Here is a 21,273-nt window from a genome sequence, read left to right as displayed (position 1 = left end):
ATACATGCTTGGAATTAGCACATTTAAAAATGTTTTTAAATTAGCATATTTAAATAGGCTTTAAAATAAGTTATACCATTTTATTTGTCCCTGCAGTTACAATAACTCTTGAAGCATTAAACATTTTGGTATTCCTTAGAACATGATATTACTTTTACAAACATAAAACAGCTCAGGGATTTATTATCATCATATTTTTAACTGATAAGCTTGGCCAGTTTGTTTTTCCAAAAACCTGAGGGGACGTAACAGGCGAAAATCTCTCATAAATGTAAAAGCATTTATTTCAGAGATTTACATATAAAGTCAGTCCTACAGTGATGATGCTATTTTCATCCCAAAAGGCCTATATCTTGCTTTGTTTTATTTTACATTGTGGTCACCAAACAGGAGTAACCAGTATAATCCAAAGGTCTCCATCAAAGAGTTTTTAGTGAGTTAAAAACATCTTTTCATCTTTCTCTCTTCATTGTCAGCCCTGCTGATCCCACAAGTGCCATCTTCTAGCAGTTGAGCTAAGGCTCCATTAGCTCAGTTAGTGACAATTCAGCTATTGATAGTTACAGAGGAGCCTCCACCCTCCACAGGGAAGCTGGACCCAGGGTCATCCCCCTGTGCTGGCGAAGGACAACAGCACATGGTAACCTGCACCACTCAGTGATCCCAAATAGCATGTTTTGCAACGGGATGACAGTCACCTATGAAGAATTCAGGTGCTCTCTGCTATGACAAACAAACTTTACCTTAAAAAAATTAAAAATATATAAAGGCTAAGAAATAATGAGAAATGTATCCATGGATTTTAACTTTATGGTCTGTAATATAAGCACGCAGGCTGAAAAAGAATATGCCAGCATTGCCAGCAGATGGGGTGCTTAAGATTGAATCCATGTCCTCTTGCAATAGCAACACTGAAATTGTTTATATGAGTAGAACTCAGATTGAAAGATGTACACAGCACCAGATTATAACAATGTTTGAGGCAGGCAGAAGTTCAGGCATGAGAGTTTTCCCTTCACAGGGATAAATTTGTATCCCATTGCTTACAAGAGAAGCAGGCTGTGCCAAGGGGACACCTCACTGCTGCGAAATGAGTATGTCTGAACAATTCTCTCTCCTTGGCATTAAGCTTATTATTTGACTGGAACACACGACATCAGTCACTGACTTTAGACTCTACATTGTTCTCCCTCCCCTTCTGCCAGGGTACCAGGGTGGATCAACCTAGTCAGCCACAGTCCGGTCATTATTACACATACCCAGTTCAAGAACATAATTGTAAGAGGTAGCAAACCAGCCATTTAAATACTATGGGAAAAAAACTTCTTTAACACTATTTTTGTCCCCACAACCTACAGTACAATAATCCTAATTACACTGTTAGAAACATATACCCTTAATGTTCCCCATACGAATACTTTTTTTCAACAGTGTGATCTCTTTCAGCTATGTTGCTTTAACAGCCTTCAAAAGGACAGAATCATTAATATGTTTACATAAACACCAATTCCAAACTCCTAGTGCCTGAATTTTTAGTCTTTTATTTTAGTAACAAATATTACGATAATTATTTTTCCTTTTCAGTTTTTGAACCACTGATGAGACTGTTTACATCACCTCTTTTTCCAGTAAAACTATCTCTTGTATTATGTGTCCTGAGTAATCTCTTAACACAATATAAACTTGGAAACACTAAAAGAGAACAGAACACCAAAAGCCAGACTGCTCAGCAAACACCATCACAATACTGTTTTGCAGCATTTAATTTTACAAGTTATGCTTGATACGATCTATCATAAAATACCAGTGCTAGAAAGCTATCAAAATTATGCTAGTCAAATAGTTGATCAAATTTATACTCTGTTTTTAATGATCTCATCAGCTGACAACCAATAATGTTTAAACCAAAGTTTACCTGGAATTTCTCACCCCGGTTCATCTGTGTTGATCGAAATTCAGGAGAATCTATAAAGGCACAGGGGTAAATGTTATGCAGAAAATGCCCTCGATAAGACACCTTCATTCTGGAAATAAAAATGTATGAAGCAACATTTTAAAGTCATGGAGATTGATTCACTTAATCTAAATTTGGATACTATTATTGATGATGGTAAAACAGTAGGTAACAAGCAAAAATATGTTCATCTTCTGGAATATCAGCCCCAGAGCTACCCTGTTTTCTACCTAAATCTCCACTAATTCCAAACAGAACCAACTGCCAGCCAGTTCAAGTTGCTGAACATGGTGTGTATCCTCAAAACATTGCTATTCAAAATGAAAGACACCTGCAGGGTTTTGCTTTCAAGCCAAACCAGAATCAGACTTCCTTTAGATAACTAGCTTTACAGTAATGAGCAGCTGATCACTTCAAAAGAAAAACTATGAAGCCTGACATATGAAGCTGCTGTCAACAGAAACTTATTAAAATATTGGCCAGAACTTAGCAAGAACTTCAAGATCACTGCCTGGCCATGGGCATTTATTTTACTCTTTCTCACCTGGGTCCTGTCAGCCTCTAGGCAGTGCACCTGCCTCTCTCTGCTTGTACGTACATGTGCAATGAATCAATCCCAATAGGCCTGTTGTTTTAAAGCCTACTGGAAGGATATTTTTTAACTTTCCTCATGCACAACATTTTTTAACCTTGAAACCTAAGAATTCACTGAGAAGATGAACTAGATATCTAAGACTCAAACAGATCTCTCGCTTGTCCTGGAATACGCTGCCTTTGGTATTATACAAATATAATTCCCACTAAAATCCATGCAGCTGCATACACAAATGGGGACATAATATGCTGCCAGTAAGAGACATCACTGTAATTTGAAAACAGTGTCACAAAATAGTCTATACCTATAGACTATTTGGCTGTAGACTATTTGGCTACAGACCATCATGCACTAAAACCAGTAACACTAAACAAGCTAACAAACCCCCCAATAACTTTCTAATCTATTCAACACAAAGCATAAGACTGTACCCCAGCTTTATAGAACCTACTTCCCCTTCAGCAGGATGCTTAGCCTATCATCAACTGATGTTTTATCTTCTGCAGCATAGGCTTGACCTGTCTTTAAAGTCTGAATGTTGCAGAATTGTCCAGTCAGTCTTTGGAAGAGCTCTGGAGGCACATGGAGAGGTTCAAACATTCTCTTGTAAAGGCTGCTAAGCTCCTTCTCTATCTTGATCTAGAATGCAAAATTAAAAGACAACAAAAACCACAGATGCATTAGTTAAAAAGGGTAAGACTGGATGCATGCTTTAGTTGCTATGTTTGAGGAATACCTTTGTCTTTGTTATTTTCAGACAAGGGAACAAGTGGTAAACGTGTGACATCTATCCACAAACACTGCCTATGACAGAGTGACCAAAACCTTACCTAAAACTAGCCAAGCTGGCACACTGGTGCTTTAAAATGCTGTTCCATCCAAGTGACACATTAAATCAGACACAAGAAGTGTTCTGAGACTTCTGTTGATGTAACAGCAAATAGGACTTGGCCCAGAATTACACAGGGAAAATAAAAGCAGGTTACCTGCATTTTTCAGACCACATGCACACCTCATTCTGGCTATTTCTCTCAGGCTCTCCTGGTGTCCCTTTCATCAATGAGCTTCTTGGCTTACTTGCAGTAGAAAAGCAAGTCCTAAAAACCAAACCCATCATACTGAAACCACACATGATGAGTGAGACAAAAAAACATTGCCAGCTGAACATCCCACATCTAGGAGCCCACTCAAACTCAGGCAGAGGAAATGAGGGAAAGAATGTTGGCTGAAATCCCAAGCCTGTAAGTCTCTCCTGAATGAAAGCACCAGAGAATGAGACTATCCTAGCCTCCCTGAAAGCAGAGGCAGCCTGAACAAAGTCTCCATATTTGCTAGGAGGAAAACAAATGGGAACAATAAGCATCAGATAATGAAAAGATAAAATATACACAACAGAAAATAAGGAAAAACAATGAAGAAAAAAGGCAGGAAAGAAGAAAAAAAGTGACCACTTCAAAAAATGAGACTATTCCAAGTTTATACCATTTCCTAGATTATTTTGTATTTTAATATTAAGACCAGGGGAGCAGAGAAGGAGGCAGCACAGGAACCCAGCAGTCACTTCTAGTTACCTTGTGTCTGGAGGAGGTGGTAAATCTTGAACGATCATGGGAAGCCATAGGCTGTCTGAGGCCCATGTAACCTTCAATCTGTCAGGTACCTACTTCTCCCTCCTCAGGGGAGCATTATAGGGTGAAAATACTTGTCTTTCACCCCTAAGGGATACACGTATTCCACATCAAAAATCCTCCCTTAGCTCTCTTCTCAGTAGAATTACATGCGTGTGCAAAACAGTACAACGAGCACAGTGGAAAGTCTTTTGAGGTTTCCTTGTTACATTTCAAGTTTATTTAGATACAGAACTGAGCTGAGGCAGAAACTTTCTGGATGTGTGGAATCACATCTGGAGTAATTCATAGACAGCCTCAATAACTGGATGTGGTCCATCCCACATATGGGCCACTGAACACCATGGAAATCACTCTGGAAGTGACAATCCTGTGAGCAGAGATGGTGGGTTAATCCCACACAAATGGCATACAGTTCATCATTAAATTTCTAAACATGAGAGAGGAGGCTGCTTTCGTGACTTTGCCGTTATTTGTGACTTCTCAGCCTTTAAATTTCCACAAAGGCTGAACAAAAGGATATGCCAAACCTGCAGACTTCACTTTTTACCCAGACAGCCTCAAGTTATGAAAGCTGGAAGCAAGTTTATGAACCACTGTGATTTTTAGGCAACCCCCATGTGGAACACACACAGATACCTGTTTTCAAGGGCTTAACATGTAAAATTCTTGTGAGAAAGCTCCTGAAAACTTTCTTTTCCATACGCATATCCAAACTTACTGTTAACTTTGTGTACAGTATCAGTGTACCTTTACTACCCACAACTGTATTAAAGTGTTGACTTTTTTTTTGTTTCAACAAGCATCAATAAGATATGAATTGCTGCCTCCTCAAATCATTTAAATCTATTTAATTACTCTATCATAATTTTATAACATGTCTCCATACCCCTATAAATTCACCTCTGGTTTCAGGTATCAGGACCAAAGAGGACTAGAATATAAACATTCAGACAAGGTTAACAATAAAGCTACAGAATCCTAGCATGACTGAGGTCGGAAAGGACCTCTGGAGGTAACTTATCCATACCCCTCTTCAGGCAAGGTCACCAAGAGCAATGTTGCCCAGGTCCATGTCAAGACAGCTTCTGAATATTCTCAAGGACGGAGACTCCACATCTCTGGGCAACCTGTGCCAGTGCTCAGTCACCCTCACAGCAAAACAAAAAGTGTTTCCTCATGTTCAGACAAACCCTCCTGTGCCTCAGTTTGTGCCCATTGCCCCGGTCCTGTCACTGGGCATCACTGATAAGAGCTTGGCTCTGTCCTCTTTGCACCCTCCCTTCAGGTATTTATACACATACATAAGATGCCCCAAGCCGCCTCTTCTCCAGGTTGAACAGTCCTGCTCTCCTCATATGAGAGATGCTTCAGTCCCTTAATTATCTTCATGGCCCTTCGCTGGACTCTCTCTAGCTAAGTCCAGGTCTCTTTTCTACTGGAAAAGCCCAGACCTGGACACAGCAGTCCAGATATACCTCACCAGTGCTAAGCAAAGGGGGAGAATCACCTCCCTTGACTTGCTGGCAATGCTCTTCCTAATGCAGCCCAGGATACTATTGCCTCTCTTTGTTGCAAGGACACAGAACTGGCTCAGGTTCAACTTGCTCACCAGGACTGGCAGGTCCTTCTCTGCAAATCTGCCTTCCAGCTGGTCAGTCCCTGGCATGTGCTGATGCATGGGGTTGCTCCTCCATTAGTGCAGGATTGTGCACTTCTTGTTGAACTTCATGAGGCTCCTCCTGGCCCACTTCTCCAGTCTGCTGAGGTCCCTTTGGATGGCTTCCCAACCTTCTGGTCTACCAGCCACTCCTCCCAGTTTTGTGTCATTAGGGTATGCATCTGCCAGATCATTAATGAAGATGTCAAACAGGACCAGACCTGCCCTTGACCCCTAAGCTACACTGCTAGTGTACACACCACACAGTAGGATCCACAGTACACACCTACAAATAGACTTCATACCACTGGTTACCATGCTCAGCCTGGCCATTCAACCAGTTTTCTGTGTCCACATCCAGCCCTTTATGGATCCCACCCCAGGACTTTATGGGAGATAGTGTTGAAAGCTTTACTGAAATTCAGGTAGACAATATTCACCACTCTCCTGTCATCTGTCCTGAAAGTCATTTAATTGTAGAATGTCAACAGGTTGGTTAAACGTAACTTCTCATTGGTGAATCCATGCTGACTGCTCCTGATCACCTTCTTGTCCTTCATGTGCAATGAAATGGTTTCCAGGATTAGTGATTTCATCACCTTCTCAGGGATTGAGGTGGGTTGGCAGGTCCCTGCGTCCTCCTTCTTGCCCTCCTTTAAGGAGGAAGTGGCATTGGCTTTCCTCCACTCCCGGTCACTTCCATTGTTCAATGATTGTCAGGAATGGTCTCACAGTGACATCAGGATTTCCAGGTACCTGCATTCAGGACTCATGGACTTAGATATGCCCAGTGTGTCACCTGACCTGAAGTTACATTGGTTTCCCACTGAATCAATTACTAATTCAATCTTACACTAGTGACTGCATTTATATGAAACCCAGGTTTTTATTTTCCTGTATGATCCTTTTGCCACATTCTTTAACACCTCGGAGAATATTTACATGGACAAAACAAGGACTAAATTTAAACTGATGAGAGAAATTGTATTGTGTTGGGGACTGCCCTAAAGTGTTTGATTTAAAACACGGTTTATATACCTGTGAAGTCAAAGACATCCAACCTTTTGCCAGCAGGTTCTCCTCCCTCATTTTTCACAGCCATATAAATTTAATTTGCACCTCTTTCTACATATGACCACTGTAACTCAAAGAAAGATAAACTCATTTCTCAGATGGATTTTTAAATAGTTCTCAAGACTCCTGAATCCAAAACAATGCATACAGACATGAGGGCACGATTTGTCCCTGGAGCATTAATGCACTCCCTTTACTAGTACGGAATTCAGGTTTCCTGATGTTCCTCTAATGTGTAATACTTAAAAGAGAAAGCAGGCACAACCACTTTCATAAAGTATGATCAGGTTGGACACCACAGATACATTTTAGTTGGTCTCCCTCATAACAGGCTATTCACCCCTTGCAAGTGCAGCTGACTGCTCCTCCAGTCATGCCTGTGGGTCATACACCAAATGAGCCAGATGGGTAGGTGTAATGTTTTGTTCAGCAGTGGTTGAAATATTGTGTGATGCTGCCAGAGCTTCGAGTCAGAGCTCTGTAGAGACACTGATGAGGCTTTTGCAGCTTCCACTCAGGCTAAAAAAGCCAAATCTGTGATGCTCTAAGGAGTGAAGACCACAGAAATTACCTTCTGGCCAGAAAAGAAACTCACTGCTATTCTGCATGCTCCATTTAATAAAATAAATAATTAAAACATGAACATATCAATTATTCATTTTGTAATACGACTAACTTGTGATTACTCTTCATTGCTTTGTATCCTTAAAAACGTAATTTGTGAGGATGTCTAAATAAAGCTCATTTTGAGATAGTCAATACAATAGTTGCAGACAGAAAATCTCATTCAAAATGAGTTCTTCAGATTTCCCCCTCCCCCCTCTAGCTTTCTATAGGAAAAGCACTTAAAAACAGCCTTCAAGCTCTTAATAAACAGAATGTGTAAGACAGCTAAAATGCATTACTAGCAGGCATCAAAAAGACACAGCATCACTTGAAGTAAGCTTGTTGATTATAGTCTGAAACAAAGAAATTCATACATTGTTTTGGATATTATATTATTCTGTTTCCATATAATTTCAGCTATTATTTAAATCCACATAATTTACTAGCTATATAGAACTCAGTTTTCAGGGAAGCTGAATACCCACAGTTCCCAGACCACACCTGCAATGGTAGGAATACAAACCTTTTGATAGCCAGACTCCAGTTCTCCACTGTTTTCCAGTTCAGATTGGTATGAACCAATTTGATTTTTTTTCCTGATACTGCTAGAGAGCAGCAATGAAGTGCATCTCACCTATGACTGCAGCACTAGGTTAATAATTTACAGTGTTTGTGTAGGCTTGTTTTCTAGCCACTGAAGAAGGATGGCACTGTCACATCTCAAACAGATATTGAGTGGGTGGGCTGAATCACTCTGGATGGAGATGGATGAAGTGAAAAAAGATGATTCCAATTCCTATTTCGTGATGTAAAGCTACTGTCACAGAAGCAGAGGCCACAAATAGTTATTTGTACTCTTTGAAAGTATTCTTCATTGTTATAGTTGAGTACTATACGCTTCTTAGACGCCTTTCATTTCTGGGAGCACTCTTGTCCTTAACAGTGTTTCAGGACAAGTGTCTGAGACTACTTCAGAAAACAGCCAATGCCTATGTAGAGAACTTCCCAGTTGAAGGTATTTGATATTCCTCCTACACTTTACTGTTTCTATTTCCTGCACATTTCTGTCTTTAGGAAGCAGCTCAACATTGCAGAAGATGAAGAAAAAGAGAGATTCAGTAAAGGCATCTGTGGTGGTGGTTTCATGATTTTACTTTGTTCTCTATCCAAAATTATTGAGATTGTCAAGGCTTAGTCATTTAACTTTTACAGTCAACAGAACTGACTTTAAGGCCTTAAGGTTGGTTCCTTCTAGTAGAAACTCCAGTCCCACCAGAAGGAGCATCTGGGAAGTTTTTACATGGAAGACTGTTCCTGCAAACTCAGTCATTCCATTCAAGAACTAGAGTATGAAGCTGGGGTCACTGATCTGCACTATGTCGATGCTAAAAGCTTTACCACCACAGAAAGGTATTTCTTAAGAGCAGCGTGCACATCTATAAAGGTCAGGTTTAAATGGCTATGACCTATGTGCCAGAGAGGTTTTTCCTGGCCAGACAGGAAAGGGGAAACTTAAAATTCAACTATGCGAATTTTGCTGTTTGTGAAATTGGTGGAATACCATATTTTGATCATAGTGGGATGTGCAGAGTCAACATATACATACAGGAAACTCTTTTAAATATAGCTCTGCCCAAATTATGTGCCTTGAATAAAAGTTGTAAAGGAAAAAAACATTAAAAAACCCACCATTTATCATACACTATGTTTCTTTCCAGGTCTTTGTGAAAAAAAGATCTTTCTGTATCATCTCATTGTTGGACAGTAAGCTGAGAACTAAACCTGAAGAGGCACTAGTGTTAAGGTTTGCATTGAGGGTACTAAAAAAAACAAACAAAAAAAAAGACAACCCAATGTAATGGTAATTGCATCAGCTATTACATATTACATCAATTAAAATACTATAGTATTTTTCATGTAATGTTCATAAATACTGTAATTTCTTAAACTTAATGGAAATAAGGTTACTGAAATTATTATAGGTCTTAATATACAAAGAAACACCACTAGGTGGCTAGTCTATTAGAATTAATTCTTGGCTAAGCCTTAAGTTGTAAAGGTCATGTAGCCCCGCAGATGGTAACCTTTGAGTGAATCTGCGCTCCATACTGGAGGAACACCACTGTAGGTAGAAACCTTCCTTTGTTAACACATGTACTCAATTTATCAAATTGTTGCAGACAGATGCAATTTAACCTTTAGCCTCTTTTTATACGCTGCTCTTGCCTCCTGGAGTTTGTTCTGCAGTTGTTTTTGGCCATACTGGTAAAGACTTCAGCCTTTCTATCATCTTTTTTTCATTTCCTTCACATTCTTCTTCCTTTGACAGCTTGCTCTGGCTCTGCTTAAATTGAAATCCTTAACTTGCACAGCATTTGAAAAGACGATGATGTGGATGAAGTTGCCAAGCCATTATCCATCATATTTGAGAAGTCATGGCAGTCCAGTAAAGCTCCCACTGACTGGAAAAGGGGCAACAGAACATCCATTTTTTAAAAGAAGGTAGATTTAGGTTAGATATTAGGAAAAAATTCTTCACTGTGAGGGTGGTAAGACACTGAAAGAGGTTGCTCAGAGAAGTTGTGCCTGCCCCATCCCTGGCCATGTTCAAGGCCAGGCTGGATGGCGACTGGAGCAACCTGGTCTAGCGGATGATGTCCCTGCTCACGGCAGGGGGGTTGGAACTGGATGATCTTTACAGTCCCTCCCAAACCAAACCAATTCTATGTCCACCAAAGTCTACTTCCCTACTCTTCCTCTACCATTCTCTGCCTTTAATTCTAGTTTATTCTGTATAATATCTGTTGTTTCACACTGCATGTGTATGGTGCACAGTGTTGCACACCACAATTCTGCTATGGTTACACAGCCAGTGGGAAAGGGCTACAGAAATGGAAATGAAGAGCAAAGTTAATGGCAGATCATCCCATCCTCCCTCTCTACAGGTAATTTTCTACCAACTTTGGCAACTGACAATTTATTAGTGAAGTTTCATGACCTTATATAATTCCTCCTTTTTAACCTCACACCTATAGAGTACTTCACCCACTTCTACTACTTATCCTAAGTCCTATAAATAATTCTGCTAACAAATTTACTACAGAATTTACTGAAAATAGCTGGCACTTTAACAGAACAAAGTCTATATCATAATGCTAACATAGTTTTTAATATACAACTGCAAACATTGTGCCCTCTTCCCAAGATACTCCTCCATTCTCCAATAACCTTCTGTTTAGATTTTTGGAAAGAGTTGGATGGGTATGAACCCAAGGACCATTACCCATACTCTAAGGACACATTCCACAACTCATTTTTAAAAATACAATTAAGTCTTAAGGCTTGGTTTTCGAGGAAAATGAGTTTATATCAGCTGTCGCTCCTGCCTTTTGCTGTAAGGTTTTACTTTCTTAGCCAGTTCCTGTCCCATCTGACAAGCCTCAAGATAATATTAAAAAGCTAAATTGGTAGGCAGATTGGGGGAAAGCAGAACATGCTAACTTGGAGACTTCAGTGAGGGAAAAGAATGCAGCATAAGCTCATCCCATATTAAAAACCAGAATACCTACATAGGATATCTAACTGTAGACACAAACATGAGTAGAGTCTGGCTTCATTGGCTCTACATTATCACAACTGTTATTTTGTGTGGTGCACTGGACAGCGTGGACACTGCTAACTAGTAGAAATACAGCACAATTTCACCATGCTGCTGTGTCTTCATGATGACATAAATAGATTTAATAAGCTTTAATAAGAGCATTTACAATACAAACTGAAGAAGAATGTACCCTTTAACTGGGAAGATTACTCGTTGAGAGCAATTACTAGAAATATTTACTATACATCTATAAATGTGTGGTAGTAGAGCAGTCTAGCTAGTTTAAAGTTATTTCCTAGCCAAGACAGAAGTCAAGCTTTATGCTGCCTTGCCAGGAAATGAGAAGGTTGCTAATTGCCTAGCTGTTCTCTTACACAGGCTGTGTTATCTTGGTGAAGATCTTATTTACAGCTAGGTTTTGGAGGGACTTTTTTTTGTACCAGCTCTTACATACTCGCAGAATGCGCTTGATTTTGGGAAGAGGCAGAGATAATGTAATTATTCTGCTGATAATGTAACCCCATATATATTCCTGTGATCTTCACATTATAAATCCATCTGCCTTAGATTTTGGAAGCTACAAAATGTAGTATTAACCTTTCAAACACTTAGTGTTTCATTAATATTTGATTGGCACACAATAGCAACTACTACATTAAGATTATCTAATTCTTATGTGCATATACCAACAGAAGGCTGGGCTGCTAATCATTCTGTAGAATCAGAATATACTTCTGGTGAATAAAACTAACCAATTTATTTTCTATTGCATATATATTTAGTCAAAGACAGGGCAAAGAATCCTGTGGCTCTGGTATACATTTCAAATATATTCTTACAGTGCATTTGATGAAAGTTATCCCAATGCATCCTTCTGAAAGCAACAATAGGAGCTGCAAAATCCTCAGACATGACCTTCTGACCCTTAAAACCCAATAAATGCACTAAATGGAATAAAAAGTAGTATCATCTGAGTTGATACTGCTCTTCCCATAACTTACTCTATTTTGCTGCTTATTTCTGTGTCTCACAGATGTTCAAAAAGGGTAGTTGTATCTTACTTACCTTTCATTTGCATTTGAAAGGAATGTGGTAGTACAGAATATATGGGCTAAACCACTTGTCAGAGCAAAGCAAAGAGTGTGAAGGTCATTTATAAATGGACATCAGCACTTGTTTCTCTGTTGAAGTAACTGTCTATTAGGACATTTGTCATTTATTGGTCTCCCTTCCCACCACAAAGGATTTCCAAGACTTAAAAGTGAGGTAGGAAAATTGGATCCACCCCAAACTCCTGATTTAAAAAATGTACTGTCCTGGAATGCTCAATTTTAAGTATCTTAGTAGGATCTTATTTCAGCAGACCTGTATGCATGTGCTGTATGCAGACCTGTACGCATTGTGGTTGGGAGGGTGGGTAAAATGACAAAAAAACCCCACATACCAACCCCAAACTGCTATATCTGGTCTTTCTGCAACGAAAGAGTGTAAAACCTTCCCTACCACCAAAAACAAACACAACAGCCAAAACCAGCCAACAGCAACTTCTAAAGTCAAATCATTTTTCAAAAATATGGATTTCAGAGAAATAATGATGTATTTTCTCAGATCATGCTTATGGTCTGGATCCCTTCTGAGGTAGATAATTTTGTCCAAAAGAACTTCTGTCTAATTCAAGAACTGCTGTGTAGTTCCTAGGTTTGCACAGCAAACATAGGCAAAACTTCCTTTTCCTTGCATCTTACTGGACTGCTTGTGCAATTCAGCTGTTATACATACCGGTCTTCTTTTATACACTAGGTATATGAAATGTAAAAGGTTGACAACCAAAAACACAGAATTCCAGATCATTATGTCCAAGGCACAACGATAGAGTGTAGCCCAAATGATGAACAATGCACATCCTGTAAAAAGTAAAAAACAAACAAAAAAAGAAGTCAAATTTCACTGAACGATAAACACATTTGTACAAAGCCATCAAGAATGTGTTCGCTGCGTGTAATTACTCTGAAAAGTAATATATTCTACAAGCTTTACCACAGCTAGGATCTGTGGATTAACGCGTGCAATGGTAGCAAAGCTAATCACTGCAATGGTACAAACAGGCACTGAGAGCAGGTTGACAGCAGACTGCAGTCCTATTGCATGGGACTGCAATACCGAAGCAACAATAATTCAGATCAGGACTGGGGAAAGCATAAAGACACAGCCCACAGTGGTCTGTTACTAAAATGAAGCAGAAATTGGATGGGGAAAAATTGCATCTTAAGTACAAAAAATAATAATTAAGCAGATCATAAAACTTTATTACCAGTATTGCATTAGACAAACAAGAGCCTAGAAATGAATGCTTGCTGTTCCCACCAGCAATATTCATGTCGAACTATTGAGCAGCAGTTGCACAAAAACCTCCTAGAGTCATACACAGATATTTTTGAAAATCTAAAGAAAGTATCATTGCTGCATTTTGACAAGGTCACAGCAGCAACCTGAGTTGTCTTGTAAGACATCAGAGAAAATTTCAAACGCCTACTCTATTTTTGGTTGCTTTACTTTGAATAATGACAATTGCTTTAGAAGATAAGGCATGCTGGATGATTAAGGATTCTATTTTTAGCCTACAAAAACAATACTTATCAAACGATAGATTATGCATCAGCGAGTCTCCCAGATAAACGTGAGCCTACTACCCAATAGAGATGGCTGTAGAGGTCACAGATACATTTTTCCTTAAGTGTCATGCAAAGACAATAAGGAAAAGGTGCCAAATTAGTGCCCCTTCCCCCTTTCTCCCCGAAGATGACACTGAATTCATGGACTCAGTATTATCTATTCTCAGTTGCTACCTGGCCAGGCAGCACTTACATATGGAACAGGAAAATCAAAATATGGTGACTCTTGATCAGCTGGTTAATTAGAATACAAGGGATAGGAGGATATGAGGTCTGGAAGTATTGAAGAGGAGCAATATTGTGGAGCAGCACAGACGTGAGGCAAGGCCAAAGCAAAGGGAACAGATTGCTAGCAACCAGGCTTCATTATTTATGCTGCCCAGAGTAAATTTGCTCCCAGCTGCCACCTCAGCTTGCAAAACTCTGACTCCGTATCTGCTCAAAATACAAGACCCACAGATCAAAGTGACAGGACAGTGAGGGCACAGCTCCTTTTGCTTTTAAAACAAGAACTACAAAGATAGAAGGTCTTGGACTGCTCAGACCTTTAGTCATCAGTACAGCCTATTACATAAATAAGCATTCTCACTTAAAAATACTTAGGCATGCCCTGTGTTGTGATACACTCAGGTTTATCTTTCTTAACACTGTACTGATTTACTACTCTTCCTTCGACCACAAAGCCCTTGTCCCAAAGTAGAGGAGCTTTGAAATAGCTGTGGGACTGCAAGAGCGTTACAAATTAAACCACTCTTGCTCAGTCTCAAGCATGCCAAATTTAGTTGTTCTTCTGAAGATTTGTTCTTCAGAACAAAAAACTTCAAACAAGAAGTTGTTCTGCAAATTTTGGTGTCACAAGATGCCTACAGAGGTGGAATAAATATGATGGGACTTCAGGGTAACACAGACTGCATTCTGTATCAAACATCTGCACTTCTAAACTGGCAATGAAAATAACCCTAGTGACCCACAAGGGCCACATGTTTGAACCTGCATTCAAAGAACAGATGGGCTGACATCAAGCTTTCTAAGGAAAACCTTGCCTACTGCAGCCATAGTAAGCCAGTGCACCAGCAAATACGCACTCCCACTACTTACTTGAAACCTAAGATTAAGGTCTTAAGGATCCATAAACTTAACTAATATGTGGAATTTAACTAATTTTAAGCAGCCAGTCACCTCTGAAGTAAACAGGGCCCACTCATTTCAAGCAGACATCTTCATAGGTTTGAAACTGTAAGTTACATTTCTGGGAAATTTTAAGAACCTGGGCACACATCGCCATTCTAGAAAAGGTATGTCAGGGTCAGAAAAGGCCCCCACTTACACCAAAACCACCATCAGCAGAGTACAATGAACACGAGTACAGGCTGCAATTTCACCATAACCTGAAGGAACCAGCTCTGTAATGGTCATAAATTTCTATTTCTGTCACAGTAAGGTCACAAATCTCTCCAGAATAATTTTCCTACCTATGGTGAGCAGGCCTCGCAGAAAAATCATATGAAAATTAAGAGTAGTTGGAATAACCAGTCCAACTGCAAAGCAAGTATTTGCCACGTGGAAAACAAGATGATGAATCTCCTTCCAATTTTCACATGCAGTCTCATTTAAAGGCACAAGGGTGGCATTTTTTAAGTCTGGAATAAAGCCTAGTGGAGTAACAGTGAGTGGGCTCATTACTGTAGTATTCATCTTGGAGACTCCTGCAATGAGACAAAACGGAAAATAAAATCACTGTCCATTAAACTGAAATATACCAGACATACACCTGGATTTTAGGGCTACTTTCTTTCTTCCCAGGATATATTTTCCATTATCATTCATAGAAGAAATTTACAAGTGCTTTAAAAGGGTAAGTTAGACCCATAGCTCAGTAATGCTTTACTATCTCTTTCACTTAAGTGCTATGCTTGAAGAATGGGACACTTCAAAATTTGGACCGTATGCACACGAACAGTGCTGTCTGAACACTATCTCCTATGACTGTCACTGCTCAGTGAAACATACTATGCATTCTTCCTAGTCCCACACAAATAAAAATCACATTCTGATCTACCATTTACTGAATAGGTCCACAATCCCAGGCAAAGTAAATGTTTAAGAGAACTTAACAATCTAGATGAGAATTGACATGAAAAAAAGAAAAAAGTTTATGTAGTGTAAGTCTCCTTTACAGCATACAAAGTCATTCTTCTAAATAAGGAAAAGAAGGTCTTAAAGGAGAAACACGTGCCCTTTGGTCGATTGAAAAAGGGCAACAAACTGTACAGAAATCGAAAACAAAGCCTTACCTTTTGCCTTTCTTGCAGGATCATTTGGAGGTCTCCTAAGCCACATATCATCTAGTGCACATTAACAGTGGGGGCAAAAACCAGTAATTCCCAAGCCACTTATAAGAACAGTAAATAAAAATTACCATTTCTCCTCCTAGTTGATCAGATGCTACTAAATCAGAAAAGGAGATGCCCAGGATGCTAAGTTATGACAAGGTTGCTACACTTTCAGGAAAATCACTGGTCTACCTAGTATGAGTGAGCTTGCAAGACCTGTGGAACTCCCAGAGAAAATGAGACCAGTTAAAAAAGTTGATTTCTAATCTAAAAAACATAGGGTTTTTTGTTTTTTGTTGTTGTAATAATGAAAGCAGCATATTTTCATTTCACACCAATTAAAAGGAAAAAAATATCTGTGGGCAAACATTTTCCCAATACAAAGTACAAAATTCATATTAAAAAGACACTACAAAGAGAAACTGCAAGATTTCAAGGCACTAACTTTAAAATCTTAAGAGCTGGTCTGTCTAGGGAACTGCAGACGGTGTTACAAGCACTCTAGAAGGTGCTCTCAACCCAGAGCAGTTCCCAGCCAGAGCAACATGAATGTTCCTAGACTGTAAGAAACATAGGAGAGCCCCACCTCCAGAAAGGCATGTATGGTCTCCCACTGCCACAGCAGCAGAAATTACATGGAGTTTGGCTTGAGACTCATTAATTAAATACATGCATGTGTCACTGAGCAAACAGGCTCCACAACATGCAACATGGTGGGATTTGCATTCAAGTAAATTCTGTAGAGACAGTGCATGTCCCTGCTGTGTGTGCTTGCTAACTTATGTAATTCATCTGCTCAGCAGATGATTTCGAGTCATGGTTAATACACTCAGTATCTCCTGCAGACTGGAATAGTCTCTGCTATTTGCGTGCTTCTCGAGCTTTCGAGTAATTTTGATTTGCTTCATCCATTCTTTTTATTACTTCCCCTCTCGCCCCAATTATTTGGGTGCAAGACATAAGTAGGCTGGACTGAGATTCTAAAATTCATCAGTCTTTCAAACCCCTGTTTAAAGTAATGAGAAGAAAGAAATCAGAAAGGAAAAACTCAGCCCTCTAATAGTTCCTCTTCAATGCCCAGAACCTGTCACAGCTAAGGCATGCTACAGAACACGGAGAGGCATCTTGCAGGATCAAACACCAACATGGAACTAATGCTATCCATATCTGGTTAGAAATTTTTTTCAAAGGGAAAAAAAAAAGCAAAACCAAACCAAAACACCACCTATTTCTTGCCAAAATACATAATAGACTTTAAAAAAAAAAAAAAGTTCACTTTCCTCTTTTCATTCCTACATTAGTTATTCACAAAGGTTAATTGAAATGTGGGGGGTTTGGCATAAGCAAATTATACATAAAATTGTTACCAATAATCGTGGTGACCAAACAAATTCACAGTCCAGGTACCACACAGGCACCATCCAAACATGTTCCTATCTTCTTTCAGCTCTTTGGCTTGATTTTAGCAGTTGAGGCATGAGAGCAGTTTCACTGATCTGACAAAGATGCTTGCACACAGAGCAAATGCGGGAGCCTGTATGAGGCTGCAGGACTGGCATTTTAATGTGCTCACAAACAGAAAACTGGGGAACTGTGTTTGCACTCACCCTACACACATCTCACCATTGTGCTCCTGTGGTTTTCAAACAATACATACTCCCTACACTGGAACAGCAGGATCTCTAGATCTTTTGCAAAAAGTTACCAGCAGAGTTTCTACCTACAGTCTTTCACTGCCAATAAAAGCACTGCTTAACTTGTCAACAGAATGAGTAAAGACAGCCAAACTCACATACAGCTACAGAACCAGCTGTAAGTCCATCAGCTCATCTCAAGATGAAGATGGGCTCCAAGAAGTATATTCAGCTGCACCTGAATGCAAATTGACAAAGCTTTCAGATGCTCAATTTTTTAATAACCAAATTTTGTACTGCATTGCTGGGAGGTTAGAGGCTACCTTATGCTTTACAGCTTGTAAATCATCACAAATTTAAGACTGGAACCCAACAAGACAAATTAATGGCAATCAGTACATGACAATCACATTCTCCTCACAGCCCACCAAAACACCACTCCCCTCATTAGCCACGGATACGGATGCCACAAACCACCAGACATAAACTGGCAGAATAGGAAGATGTTTCTCCAACAAGTGCTGACCAAGTAATTTACAGCATTCACAGTTGTACCAACAGGATGTTCAATGCTTTTGAAAGCCTGGACCACCTACTGGGTTACCTAAATTAGAACCCAGGAACCTTAATCTACCCACCTCCATTTCTACAAACTTTGTCTTTAATACCTTGAAGTCCTTTTATGAATACATTTGAGCTTAACTTTCTACTCACAAACAAACATTGCAGCAGCGCTAATGCACTGGAAAACAGCAGAAAGCTGCAGAACTTCTCTGTCATGATGGTATTTTAAAGCTGGCAGAAACAGATTGATGCTATCTGCAAAATGACACAAGGACAGCTGTGACTCTGGCTCTGAATTTCAACTACGGAGCCTGCTTGAGAATCAACAAAAAAGGCAGGCATGCAGGGTTACAAGCTGTAACCTAAAGTGTTTGTCCACAGGTAACACCAGAAAGACAAATACTCAAAGTAACAGCTTATTTAGATTATTTCTTTACTCCCAACACCTACTGTTGTCAAATAATATTGAAGAATTAGAAAAAAAACTACTGTTCCACAAATGAAAAAGCAATTGTCATTTCCTAGCCCCTGCTGCCTCACAGAGCCAAAGATTAAGTTTTTAAGTACAAGCCTTTAAAACTTTAATTTCAGATTATATCTACTAAGGAATGACATAGCACAGGACTTTAAGGTCTTAAGCTTAAGTCTTCAATAAATTAAGACATGTATTAATATCAGGAGTTAGAAATACATCCAACAGTCAAATAATTTTGGAAAAAATGGGAAAATAGTGTCAACTGAAGTGAAAGTTTTGGGAAGCATAAGACAAATAATTAAAGAAAATATACTTTAATATCCAATTTATTTTCATCATATGGATTTACATTTATCAAAGTAGGAGTTTGAAAACTCAGCTGATTGAAAAATCAAGCCACTTTGTTGGCCAAACAGGAAAACAGAACAACACCAACCAAACAAAAACCCAACAACCAATAAACACCCCACTTGCTGCTACTTTAATAGTAAATTTCTGGGAAATAGGTTAAGAGCAAAGCCTATTAATTTCCTTTCTTTTGGTGCATGAACCTGATAGAGAGTTAAGGAAATATATTGTGGGTTTAGGTCTGAAAATATAAATTCTTGGAATGTAAATAAAGCAAGCTTATTCTAAGATTTTTAATATGCTCAGGACATCTTTATAGAAGAGGCCAAACTTCTGAAAGCCATTCCCAAAAGATTTAGTCCCTAAATCTTCAGACATGAAGCCACATTTAAAATTGACAGGGGTTCATGGATACCCCACACAACATTCACAGAAGACAGACACTGCAGGGAAGTTTAGAGCAGATGGTTCTAAGAGAACAGGTCAACCAAGCCAACACAGGAGCACAGTGTCCTGCTCACACCGCCATCCACTTTAGTGAGATTATTTGTATCCCAGCGGTAAAGTAGCTTTACTGTTCAACATCACTCAAGTGAGCCTCTTCAAGTTTTGCTTGAGAATGTTTGTATAACTTTACAGTCATTGCAACTCTACCGACCATCATTTATGTAGATGGATTCTGCGAGTCCAAAGAGGGAAAAAAAAAAAGAAGTAGAAAACAAGCTCCACAATTGCTTTCTTTAGATCATACCTGCAGGGCTTGAACTATTCTTCTATGGTCTGGTAGCACAAAAGCTGCATAGAGAATTTGGACAATCAGTAATTTCTTTGCTTTTGTGAGCTGAAGACAAACTATTACTGCCAGCATAATAAAGTTAATTACAGTTTAAGTTACCAATTGCCTTTCTACAATGAAGTAGGAGTGAACGGGAAAGCGGTGTAGGAAAAAATGTGTTTCAATATGCTCTTTAGGGCAAAATAATTTCCATTAAATGAGTCACGCTCTGCAGAAATTTGTTAGTCTCGTTCTACTTTATTCTAGAGAAAATTTAACAACGCTTTCATTACGCACAGTCAACAGAAACACCCATACCACGAGAAATACTCTTACGTACACTCCCCACAGCAGCTGCGTAGCCATGCTATGGCAATGGAAGCCTGCTCCCCGCACTTCAGTTCACTCTCCCTTTTGATTACAGGCTTCACAGAAGTTTGGGAAGGGGCGCAGCCTCGGCTGGCACCCCCAGACCCGTTTTCCCCCCACACCTCTGAGGCTTTATTTTAGCCCGCAACGTGCAAACACCAAACGCACCGTTTATACATAATATTACTAACATAATTAATAATTACATTGTTAGAATACTATTATAGTTAATAATAATTATCGTTCTTATTAGCAAGCGAGCCATCCCTTTACCCCGCAAAGGGCCACCTTCCCGCAGGAAGGGCACCAGCGCAGCTCCCGTTGCCGGGCCCCCCGTCGAGGCTATGACCGGGTCGGGCGGGCACGAGGCCCCTGGGCAGAGAGACCTTCCGAGCCCCGACAGCGGAACGCAGAAACCCGGGCTGGGGCACGCTACCCTCGGCCGCCGTGAGCGGACCCGACAACGCAGCCACTCACCCCCCGGTAAGCCGCTCTCCAGCGCGGTCCCCCCCGGTGCCCACGGCAGGAGCGCCCCTTACCTGCCCCGCGCCCTCGGACAAGTTCCGCTGCCGCCCGGACGGGACGGACTGAAGCCTCCGCTCCGCTCCTCGCCACTCCCGGCCCCGCGTCCCGCCGCGGCCCCCGACCCGCCGCCGTGACTAAAATAGGCAGAAGCCGCCGGCAGGCTGCGGGCGGCGCCAGCTCCGGCGCTGGCACCGAGCGGCCGCAGCGCGCAGGCGCGTCCCGCCGGCCCCGCGGCACTGCGGGCGCAGGGCCGCGGGGCGGCCGCCAGGGGGCGCGCGGTGCCGGGGGTCCGGGAGCCGGCCCGGTTGGATCGGCAGCAGCGGCCCCGAAGGGTGCCTCCCGGTTCGAGGGATGTGGGTGCTGAGCAGCGCCCAGCAGCTAAACCCCGTGGGGTGAATCACCCCCGGAGGTGCCAACAGTCACCGCAGAGCGCACCCAGGGCTCTGGCAGCCTGCCTTTG

At 40.5% G+C, this 21,273-nt stretch overlaps 1 protein-coding gene across 3 annotated transcripts in view; it reads right to left on the bottom strand.

Moving 5' to 3' along the window:
* Nucleotides 1–20,990, bottom strand: part of BVES (blood vessel epicardial substance) — a 31,057-nt gene extending 10,067 nt beyond the window's left edge. Inside the window, exons 1-6 of one of the 3 annotated variants that reach the window (XM_065681146.1) lie at nt 20,828–20,867; nt 19,896–19,939; nt 15,263–15,496; nt 12,898–13,022; nt 3,001–3,188; nt 1,916–2,024 (exon numbers count right to left, since the gene is read on the bottom strand). In XM_065681146.1, the coding sequence (XP_065537218.1) occupies nt 1,916–2,024; nt 3,001–3,188; nt 12,898–13,022; nt 15,263–15,485 (645 nt within the window). In that variant the 5' untranslated portion in view covers nt 15,486–15,496; nt 19,896–19,939; nt 20,828–20,867. Of the gene's footprint in view, nt 1–1,915; nt 2,025–3,000; nt 3,189–12,897; nt 13,023–15,262; nt 15,497–19,895; nt 19,940–20,827 lie in introns of all 3 variants that reach the window. The other 2 variants (XM_065681147.1, XM_065681145.1) reach the window with 2 other exon arrangements.
* Between the last annotated feature and the right edge of the window lie 283 nt (nt 20,991–21,273).

This window comes from Lathamus discolor, chromosome 5 (assembly GCF_037157495.1).
Source record: "Lathamus discolor isolate bLatDis1 chromosome 5, bLatDis1.hap1, whole genome shotgun sequence".
Lineage (NCBI taxonomy): Eukaryota > Metazoa > Chordata > Aves > Psittaciformes > Psittacidae > Lathamus > Lathamus discolor.
Note: the sequence above shows the minus strand (reverse complement) of the source record. Positions and strands in the feature narration are given on the sequence as shown.